Source organism: Arachis ipaensis, chromosome B03 (genome assembly GCF_000816755.2).
Source record: "Arachis ipaensis cultivar K30076 chromosome B03, Araip1.1, whole genome shotgun sequence".
Classification (NCBI taxonomy): domain Eukaryota; kingdom Viridiplantae; phylum Streptophyta; class Magnoliopsida; order Fabales; family Fabaceae; genus Arachis; species Arachis ipaensis.
The window spans coordinates 121,096,796-121,108,383 of record NC_029787.2 but is presented as its reverse complement, the minus strand read 5'-3'; the positions used below and the strand labels follow the sequence as shown (position 1 = coordinate 121,108,383).

At 33.7% G+C, this 11,588-nt stretch overlaps 1 protein-coding gene and 1 pseudogene across 1 annotated transcript in view; both read right to left on the bottom strand.

The window, feature by feature from the left end:
* The window catches only part of LOC107631178 (apoptosis inhibitor 5-like protein API5), an 8,165-nt gene extending 5,387 nt beyond the window's left edge, over positions 1 to 2,778 (bottom strand). The window contains exons 1-8 of the mRNA XM_016334534.2: positions 2,619 to 2,778; positions 2,329 to 2,436; positions 2,012 to 2,173; positions 1,663 to 1,762; positions 1,508 to 1,573; positions 430 to 527; positions 259 to 333; positions 2 to 149 (exon numbers count right to left, since the gene is read on the bottom strand). Coding sequence (XP_016190020.1) covers positions 2 to 149; positions 259 to 333; positions 430 to 527; positions 1,508 to 1,573; positions 1,663 to 1,762; positions 2,012 to 2,173; positions 2,329 to 2,415 — 736 coding nt within the window. The 5' untranslated portion in view covers positions 2,416 to 2,436; positions 2,619 to 2,778. The remainder of the gene's footprint in view (position 1; positions 150 to 258; positions 334 to 429; positions 528 to 1,507; positions 1,574 to 1,662; positions 1,763 to 2,011; positions 2,174 to 2,328; positions 2,437 to 2,618) is intronic.
* LOC107633724 lies at positions 6,688 to 8,741 on the bottom strand (annotated as a pseudogene).

The following is an 11,588-nucleotide window of genomic DNA, read 5'->3' as shown; positions in this document are numbered from 1 at the left end:
TTGAACTGTGCATCTAGATCAGCTTGCCCTTCAATGATTCCAATCAGCTCTTTCATCCTCTCAGGCGGAGCCTTCTCTCCAAATAGGTTCAAGCTCTTGAGGAAATCTATAAACATTCTAAATTCTATACCAGTTACATCTTCTACACTCTGCGATGAAATGAAACCAAAAAATTCATCAACATCCAAAGACACAACAACAATAGCAGAGAACTAAACTCAATTGATAAAAGTAACAAGATAGGCTGATTAGGAATACCTTTTTTATGAGATCAGTTATGTGTCTTTCCATTTCTTCTTGAGGCTTCAACAGTTCAGCTTTAATAGGGAAAACCTAAACAAAGATATCTGAAACTCAGCATATGCTTATATTTTAATGATGCAATAATAATAATAATATGGACATTATAGTCAAGCTTTCTCTACTCACCTTATCTCGAACAAAGTTGATAACCTTTTCACGAATAACTTCATCTGTACTTGGCTCTTCAACACTCCCAATGTGCTTAAACAAAGCCGTCAAAGAAGCTGCATTGACAATCATGCTATAAGAGACAACCAAAATGCACCACTAATTATAATGTTTGGAATCTATAAATAATATTGTATGATTATCTCAATATTATTAATTAAGCATTCAAATATGCATTATATAACAATACAGGTTTTCTCTTTAACTGTAGCTTTCAACGAAAAAATCATAAGTCCACCAACACTATTCCCTGGAGCTTTATTTACAAAATTATTGAACAGGCAATTAATCCCATCCTTGCTATCTGAGTAAATGTTTCAAGTTTTATCTCTTCATGAATCCATACTATAACATGATACAGGTGATCTTAATTGGGTGCAGGGAAGAAAAACTAGGGGGGATTTTCTAAATAGGACTCACTATTCATCCCAATATTGTGACGACTCCAGCCAATTGACAAACCAATACTTTCAGAGTAACGTATTTCCCAAAAGCACATACCATGTCCATCAGTTAGGTGTTAGACAAGAGTATTGTTAGATTGCCATTTTCTTTTTTCCATTATACATAGATGACAAGGCTTGACACGGATCATGCCTGATGGCTCCGTTGTTTATAGATAAGATTGGCTAGTATTACTACCCGTGAAAGGAAAAAGTTGCACATAGAGTAAATCAAATGTAAGATCAGCTTGAGAATTAGTTTACATGATAATGAAGATTAATATATCAGAAGAAGTTCTTGAATTCAAGTTTAAGCACTTTACTACCAGCTACCAACTATAGGCCTTTGGATTGGCATTTTGCTATATTTCTATTCCTGTGTCACGTTAGTGTACATGCAACTCAGCAATCATCACACTATGCAACACCTAGAATTAGAAGCAAGTTATTTTTGCTTTAAAGTAATGTGGACACACTGTTTTAAATTTTAATCTAGATGAACTTAAGGTGCTTAATAAAATTTAAATCATTCAACTACCAGAATCTGCTCTGCCAGAGAGACTTTTTCCTAGCATAAGGGCAAATCAGAATACCTTTCACATCCTGCCGCAGCAGAGACATAAGAGCCTTATGTACAGCATCACGCTCCACGAATTCCTCTAAATGCAACAAGGGGGCAAAAATCAGAATCTCAATTGAGACCAACATCTTAAGAATGCAAAATCTTCAAACAAAGACTGCAACATACCAGACCCAAGAATTTGCACTAGAATATCAACCATCTTCCCAATGTTTTCAGGCGTATCCTTGCAGAAAAGAGGCAGTCCTCTAATTGCTTGCACCCGTACCTGTACAGCAGGATCATAAGTTCATAACACAAAAGAGGGAAAACAAACCTCAGGAAAGAATAATAACACTGCATTCCTTTACTGGAAAAAGAATAATAAATAAACACAACAAGAACAACAAAACCTTGTCCTACTAGGTAGGATCCACAACATAGATCAAATGACTAACATTGCTCCCTGTCATGTAAAGACAAATAAAATAAAAAGAAACAATAGATAGGCAGAATTACAAGCAGTATAGCTACTGACCCCAAGTTCTTCAGCCTCAACCAGATCAAGATGGGCGTCAAGGGCGGGACCAGAGAGGTCAGGGAAGAACTTGTAGAACCTAGGAATAAGCTGCGCGGCGAGCTGCTTCGCCTTTACGCTCGTCTTCGCGGCATCTATGATTCCCTGGTAATCATTCACATGCTGCCAATCCAAACAAACAAATAAACACGATTCAAGACACAACCATTACACAATCGAAAACCCTAGTACTCCAAACTGAAAAGGAAAAAGTAAAAACACATAAAGAACTTCAATAATATATTTTTCGTTAGTAGTAGCTAAAAGAGAGAGGTGACCTGAGACTTATCGGTGGCAGCGTTGAGCTTCTCGCCATACTCGTAGAGCTTCTCGATGTAAGCAGCCTCTTCGGAAGGGTCAGTCATTGGGATTGGAAGGTTCTGCCACTGAAATTGGAATTGAAATCGAAGGGATAAATTAGCTTGCGACGAAGAAGAACCAAAAGGGGATGGGTTTTAGGTTTATGTTTGATTTGAGTGTGGTAATCTGAGTTGTTCTCACTCTACGTTGAGGAAGAAAGAAAGTGTGAATGGTAACTGACTAACTGTAGCAGTAAACTAGTACTGACCTGAAGAAACAGCTCAGCTCTGGTCTCACGCGCGCGCGAGGGTTGAGTTGGGAATTGGGATTCAGTGATGGAGGGTCGACCTCGTCTTTCGATGGGGGCGAGTTCAGTTTCCTTCAGGTAAACGCTAAACCAATACTGCACCGTTTCGTCTTTTATCTTCTTCACTAGCGAAAACCAACTATCTATCCACTTGGATGTAAACGACAGGTCGTTCTTATTAATTACTACTACTATGCCATAAACGGCAACGCAACCCTAATTAAATTTACATGGACTTCACCGGTTACGGTTACGGTTACGGAAGCAGTTACTTTAGATGACAACTTTGTCAATAATTGTCTCATCGGTATATTTTAAAGAATTTCTCTTATTTATAATATCTTAAGTAATATTTTTTTTTTTTCTATTTTGCTGTTAATAAGGATGTAACTTTATAGAATAAGTGTAATACTATTGTGTTAGACTGTTAGTTAATGTTTATTTTCACGAGATAAATTCTGTTTATTTATATAATTTTCTATTATTATTAAAATATTTTTCTTAACATGCGTGTTGTGTGTTTTGGGACAAGTATCGTAAAACTAAGAGCTGTAAATTTTTGCATATGAAGCCATTTTTTTTAGATTATAATAAAATAATATTTTCGTGTTCTTTTTTATTTGTCAAGATTTTAGAGGTGATAACAATATGGGTAATTTGATCATTATGATTCTACATGCTTTTTTATTAAAATAAATAAGGAAAAAACTTTAATTCCCTAATTACGCATGGATGAAAATAATTTCAAGAGTACGCAGTCCCAATTCATGTACGTCACCCACAAAATGGGTTTGCATGCCAACATAAGAGAGCCGCCCATGAAATGGGCCAGGGTTCCAATTAGGGTGTTCAAATCCAAATCGATCTAAATTAAATCGTTCATCCAATCCAATTCAAACTGAAAACCAATTAAAATCGCACTAATTCGGATTTTATTGGATTCTATTTTTTGCAAACTGTTGGATCGGATCGGATTTCGGATCTAATTTTCATAACCGATCCAATCCAATCCAAACTGCACAATGTACTATAATATTATTATCACTAATTAAGCCATAAACTATTGAAGCCACAAACCATTCTGCTTGAAAGTTATTTCTCAACTAATCAATTATATTATTTCATATCTACTTCAAAGACTACGATGATAAGTAGGGTGTTCAAATCTAAATCGGTTTAAATTAAACCATTCATTCAATTCAATTTAAATCGAAAATCGATTAAAATTATATTAATTCAGATTTGATTGGATTATATTTTTGTAAATCACTGGATCGGATCGGATTTCGGATCTAATTTTCATAACCAATCCAATCTAATTTAAATCGTACGATGTGCTATAATATTATTATTTTATTGTTATATTTACAATTATATTTATAACATGTTCAATTTTTTATACATTTTTATATTATTCATGTATTATTATTATTTAATAAATATTTTATGTTCAAAATGTTATTTATTTATTTATTTTAACTAATCTATAATTTTATTTCTATTATTATGTTATTATTGGCTTTTTAAGATATTGTTGAGACTTGTTATATCATTGTTGATTATTTAAAATTTGATGTTGAGACTTGTTATATATATTTAATTTTTTAATTTATAAAACCGCAAATCCAATCCAATCCAATCCAAACCGCACCACAAGTAAAATTAGTGTTCGGATCAGATGAATTTTTTACTCAAAACCGATCCAAACCGCACCGCGAACACGGAACACCCCTAGTTCCAATACAGGGACAGCAGGCACGAAATGGCACCTCAGGTACAGCGTCCACGAATTGTTGCAACTCCGGGGTGGTACACGTGAATTGGCACGCCATGGGCAAGTCTATCGGGCCAGACGCGAAATGGAACCACATTAGTTGTACTCCACACGAAATGGAGCCCGGAATTTGCTATATAAGAAACACATAGTTCCAATGAGTAGATACTTCCAATGCTCCGATGAAAAGAAAACATCATCAAAACTTGTTGGTCAGACTTAATCTACATTTTCTAATATGCAAACGAGTTGGCAACCGTAACTGGCATTCTGTAAGTCAATTTCGTGATTTCCTTCTTTCCGACCAGACTGGTATTCATTAGGATCACATTCTTCAGCTCTTCAAACACGTCTGCAGAGGAATCATTATTCATAGTGGATCATCACAAACAAATGTAACACCTCTAGATGTGAGAAAAATTTCTCCATTCGAATATACAACAACGTACACATTTTCGGTGGTCGTGGACACTACAAAATACCCACTACAGAATTTTACAAAGAAGAGAAAGACAGAAAAAAGAGAGAGTCGTTGGAATAGAAATTTTCTGTCACACAACAAAAATTTCCATCCATGCTTGCAAACTGCCTGCCCCACCCCTTTATATAGCGAATTCCGGGCTCCATTTCGTGTGGAGTACATCTGATGTGTGGTTCCATTTCGCGTCTGGCCCAATAGACTTTCCCATGGTGTGCCAATTCGCGTGTACCACCCCGGAGTTGCACCAATTCGTGGACGCTGTACCTGAGGTGCCATTTCGTGCCTGCTGTTCCTGTATTGGAACCCTGGCCCATTTCGTGGGCGGCTCCCCTGAATTGGCATGCAAACCCATTTCGTAGGTGACGTGCATGAATTGGGACTGCGTAGTCTTGGAATTATTTTCATGCATGCGTAATTAGGGAATTAAAGTTTTTTCCTTATTTATTTTAATAAAAAAGCCACAAAATACACAATTGTGGTGGAGGATTTTTACATGTCATATCCATGACAAATGGCCTTCTGTTTAAACATTAAGCTTCCATCTTCCAAATGAGCATTTAGTTGTGTTTAAGTGAGATTGCTTCACTTCTTTCACCTGATTTTTCATACCTTTAAATTTTACACAATCATCAACTTGCAACATCAAGCAAGGAAGTTGGAATATGACTAGTAAATTTGCTTTTGAGGCTTTTGATCGCACTCTTAAGAGATCTTATGAGGTTCTGTAACAACAATTCAACATATAAACTTTTTGGTGGAAAAACAATTGTCGTTGGAGGTGCCCTTCGTCAAATATTACCGGTATTCCAAAAAGCTTCTAGAGAAGATGTACTTTGCAACAATTAACTCATCAAAGTTATGATCTTACCATAAAGTGCTTACCTTGACCAATCATGAGATTGCATGAGTTCTTTAAATTTGGGAATCACAGTTTCCTCTGGATATTATTGTTGACACATAACCGAAATTATTGGATAATATGAGTGACTTCAATTATTTGGAAGATAAAGTATTGTTAGCACCAACTCTTGAAGATGATGAGATGCTCAATAAAATATATATATATATTCTTTCGCAAATTCCTTCAGAGGAGAAAGAGTATTTAAGTTCGGACCCATTTTATGTGACAGATCAAGATGTTGGCATTGAAGCTAAGTGGATAACTATTGAATTCTTAAATGAAATGAAATGTTCTTGAACTCCAAATCATAAATAAGTTTTGAAAAACGGAGTTCTAATCATGCTACAAGATTAGTTGTTAGTGAATTGAGACATAATATCATAAGTGCTATTGTTATTACAAGACAGCATATTGGTGAGAAAGTTTTCATTCCTCGAATGAATTTAATCTCATCTGATCCAGTTTCAGAGAAGACAATTTCCTATTGAACTTTGTTTTGCCATGATCATTTATAAAAGTCAAGGGCAACCACTCTCTCATGCCGGTTTGTTTTTGTCAAAGTATGTTTTCACTTATGGACAACTCTATGTTGCTATATCAAGAGTAAAATCCAAAGCTAGCCTTGAGATATTAATTTTAGACAAGAACAAAAATGCATGAGATAGTACTAAAAGTGTCATGTATCAAGAGGTTTTTGAGAAGATTTGGAATAACGTGATATGATAATGCAGTGATTTCCATGAAGATCATACTCTGAATGTAATGCAAAGCTTAGCTTTATTTTTCCCTTGCTATTCATATTGTATTTTCTTAAATGTTATTTGTAGAATTAACAATCAAGAAAATAGATCAATGTTCATAAATAGTATTGATATTTTTCTAGTTTCACACATCCTTCATTGTACTTTATTGGTAACTGGGTAAGTAATGTTTCAGCAAGCAAGAAAGAAACAAGACTACATTTGGGGATATATATATAATTGAAAGTTAACTTCTAGTCCCTTCCTTGCACCAGAAGGAAACACATAAAAGTATTTGAATGCAAGATTTTAACAAATAAAAAATGAAGAAATATCTCCTCTAACCTTGCCATGAGTAATTTCCATTTTGTGTCTCCCTTCACCATAGGCTGCAGACAGACATCTCGATAAACAGGTTCATTTGCAACTTCAATGTCCTTGCTCCAATCAACCCTTCTTCTTTGCTTGTTGCAGCAATTTAGTATTTGTCCAATTAAAAGTGGTCACAGAATCGGCATGTTCAACGCTTGCAAGACATCCTTAAACTCAAAATCATGTGTTTCTTTGTTGAACCTCTCAACCAGTTTGCACCTCGCATCATTCAAATAGAAAGACTGAACAGTTTCTATTAGCCATTCCACCTCAGAGTCAATCAGCTTGCTGGTAAACACAACATCCCCACGGATAAGCACCAAGTCCTTCGTCTCAGCAAATTCTTTGTAAAAGGTCACAGTAAAGTAGGGGCTGCTTGTGTTCCCCTGGCCTTGTAATCTTCAAGACCCGTAAAAAGAATGTGTGGCATCTGCACTGCAAGAAAAGAATGAATATGCATCTCAAGATCAAATTGGAAGAAGAGAAACAAATAGAGACAACAAAACAAATAAATCGTTTGCATCAACATAGCTGAACTGCATGGTATATTCAAGTTTCCATTAGTTATCTGAATAGATTGGGCTTATAGAACTTCTACTAATAACCTAGATTTTTAGGATGTACATAAGGGTCCAAGGTCAGTGTTTATCCTATGTATCAAAAGTCAAAACTGTTCAGACTCTCTTTTAAAAATCATCAAAGATTTGTAACACAGTTTTGATTCACAAGTATAAATTAAATTTAGACTAAATGATAACCGAGATAAAATTTTTATCAAACCTTGAACAAACATTGTTGTATAACCACTTCCTCTCCAAACAGGAATGACAAAATATCGGCTGCCAAGGATAAACAAAGCTGAGGTGAGAACATGAATTTTGGAATGGTACAAATATCGTGATACCTATCTTAATAACAACCAAAATAATTAAAAAAGAAAAAATAATACCATTCTGAAGCTCTATGCTCCAGTAGGTTATAAAGTTTTGCTTTCATGGATGCTCCAATATGACCTCTTCCCAAGTGATACTAAAATAAAACAAGCCAAATCATATTATCATAAATAAATAAACAAAACTCTTCAAAGGAGACATAATAGCTTTATGATGAATTGCATTCCATGATTCCATCAAAGCTAAGAAAAGCTAACTCAAGCTATTCAATATATCACATTAGGCACAAGCAAAAGCATTTTTTTTTTACCAAGTTCCACAAATTCCAGGGAAAATAATAAGATAAAAAAACAAATATAGTAAAAGCAAACAGCAAAGACAAAGAAGAGGATTTTGAGTTTAATCTGATCCTTCTCTTAATGCATATAAGTCCATAAAGGAAGGAATAAAGAACTATTTGATACATGGTAATTGAGTAATAAGTAGCCCGAAAATGAAAGACTTGCATCATCCCAAATAGAAGCAATATCATCAGGATAGCGGTCCTTCAATCTTTCAACATCTACAATGGAATCCAAGGGCTTTGGCTGCAAAGGAGTGAACCCACTGGCGAACTTTGACGTCCTGCAAAACCCAACCGAACCCCATTTCCGGATATCTCCCGGAATCTCCGGCTACTGTGATTTCTGGGTAGTTGCTGCAAAGAAAGTGCGTTTAAGCAGAAACGGGATTCTGGCCTTGGACAAAGAAGCTATGGTCCTTGAGATTGTTGAAGATACCCTTTGCATGGTAGAATTCAGAAATGAGAAAAAGGAACAAATTTGACAATTGAATGAATCAGTGGCAGTGTTTTGTTTTCAGGGGTTAAGCTTGAAAATTTTAGTAGAAGCGATGGTTATGACTTATGAACTTAACTTGGTAAGAGGCCGATAGGCGTAGGCGATAGCTTATGATGAGTTCATTAAATTTGTTGAACAAATTTATAAAACAAAACGTTTCAAGCCTTATTTTGGGCCTATATCCAAGTTAGCCCAAAGTTTTCCCCAAATGGGCTTGCGCATAACATACATGTTGACCAAAGATCAATTGTTCACTACACCAAAAAAAAAAAATCAGTTATTGACAACGAAAACATCACCAATAAGTAGAAGCGATGGTTATGACTTATGAACTTAACTTGGTAAGAGGCCGATAGGCGTAGGCGATAGCTTATGATGAGTTCATTAAATTTGTTGAACAAATTTACAAAACGTTTCAGGCCTTATTTTGGGCCTATATCCAGGTTAGCCCCGACGTGGGCTTGTGCTTAACATACATGTTGACCAAAATCTAGACCGAAGATCAGTTATGACAACGAAAACATCACCAATAATATTAAATTAGGATAAAGTATAATTTTTTGTTCTTAAACTTTGGTAATAATTTTAAAAATATCTTTAAATTTTATTTTATTTTAATTTTGTCTCAAAAATTTTTTATTTGTATCAAATATACCCTCCGACAGCTAAATTTTCAAAAAATTTAAGACAAATCCAACAATAATGTATGATAATTATGTTTGATTTGCTTGTATTGAAGGTTATTCTTATATAATTGTTGTTGAATTGGTTCTAAATTTTTTGAAAAATTAGCCATCAAAGGCATATTTGATGCAAATCGAAAATTTTTAGGACAAATTAAAACAAAATAAAATGTAAAGGTATTTTTTAAACTTTTACTAAACTTTAAAGACAAAAAATATATTTTACCTATTAAATTATTAGTAGTTCTCTAACAATAAAATTAGTTTATTTAAAAAAAAAAAAGAGTTCGGAAAGAACCATAAGAAAAGAATTTGAGTGTAATTTTGTTTTATTTTATTTTTTGCTTGTTTAGGTATAGTCTCTTGTTTATTTCATGGAGCATCCCAACCTTTGGTTGTTAAAGAGAAAAGCGACATAAAAAGAGTGAGAAGATAAACAAGATGGATATCGTTGTGTGGAATAGAAATGCTTGTCCTTTTATGGATGAGAAAAGAATTTCTTCTAGTTCTACTATGAATAATTCCTACGTAAAAAAAAATAGAAAATAACAAGCTAAAATGTTTAATTCAGCATTGCCTTTTCACATAACATGATACCACTTTGCATTTTCAACTTTCAAAAGTATCATATGAAAATGGAAGAAGTTTGAACTGAATTTAATTAAAGCTGCTAAGCATGCAAAAGATATATACTTGATTTAATAATGAGGCTCAAATATTTCTAGTGACAATAATATAATTTTTTTTTTTTGTGAGACAATATAATCTTATTTAACAAAACAACAAAAAAGCATCTCTTAATAACAAGCTGACCCCAAAAAATAAAAGGGGTGGAGCCCAAGTGAAAAGTTGTGTCACTTTCACTTTGGTCCCTGAATGAATGACCATAACTCATAAGTCATAATAACTCTTGTCATGAAAAAAGTAGCACCACCCACCATACAAGAGGAATGATATTGCTAAGATGGTCCACAGTCCACTAGCTTTTAGTATGGTTACAACAAGGGCTTTCAACACTTAAGACGAACCTCAGAAAGGAATAAAAAAAACAAACTCAGCAGTTTGGTCATCTTATTTACATACATGCACTGGATTAATTATTCTATGAGCACTTACATTAATTTAGAGTTCCGTTACATGCACTTTTTTTTTCCTTGTCAGAAGTCAAATGGTATTTTTTNTATTACAAGTGTGAGGACATAAAATTAATCTCGTTCACTTTAAAAAAAAAATAAAAAAATATGAGGAATTTATAGTTTATAAAATGGAAAATTCATTAATTTGATACTTTAAAGTTTTGAATTGAATATGGGTGTCTTAAACCTTTTATAGTGATCTAACAAATAATTTCAGAACTGGTAGTTCATTGGTCTGGTGATTAAGGAGAATTCAAACTGGTTCAACAAGAAACCCATTATGTATTTTTTCATTTGGTTTTAAGTCTTTTGGATATCGAAAACTCTCCCATGATGGCCTAACACTTTAACTATTTATTGAGATACGCTAGTAAATTAGTTGAATTCTATTATGTTATATCATATTAGAGAGAATGAATATTATCAATTACTTCTATTTTGATAATATTACTATTTTTTTTAATAAATTCATACAAATATACGATATAAAAAAATAATATATAATTATATACGAAGTGGTATTATCAAACATAGAAATTGTAATATCATTCCCCAACATTAAAAATAAGTGAATTTACTCAGAATATATATAAAAAAGAATTGTGAATTCGAAAACCATTTTTTCATCTAGTGGTAGGAGGAGTGGGGTGTTTAGGCTTTAAGTGCACATGCCATGCATTTATTAATTCATGCAAAGGTAGTGCTCAATGCTCAGTGGTTGTTTGTGAACTTGTGGTTCTGCTGACTCTCTCTGTTATCCTTTTCCTTTGACCATGTTTTTGTACATTAAAAATTTTATTCTCACATATTTGTTTAACTCTATTACATTTTTTACAGTGCAAAATAGTTGTGCAAAAACCAATATCCTTTATCCTTTGTAAATGTTAATAGTCATCCCTTACTAGTTTGCTTTATGTCCTTGCTGAGTCCTTGAAATCCAATCCACTTATGAAATTGGATAAAGTATCCAGAGGAACTCAACTATTGGAAAGAACTAAATAAATAAGTGATAAATTACAAAAAGAAATTGACATTAGTACATCCTAATCCAAAGATTTAAGGTATTAAATTTATAAATTTCTTATATTATATACTATTTATTTAATGAATTT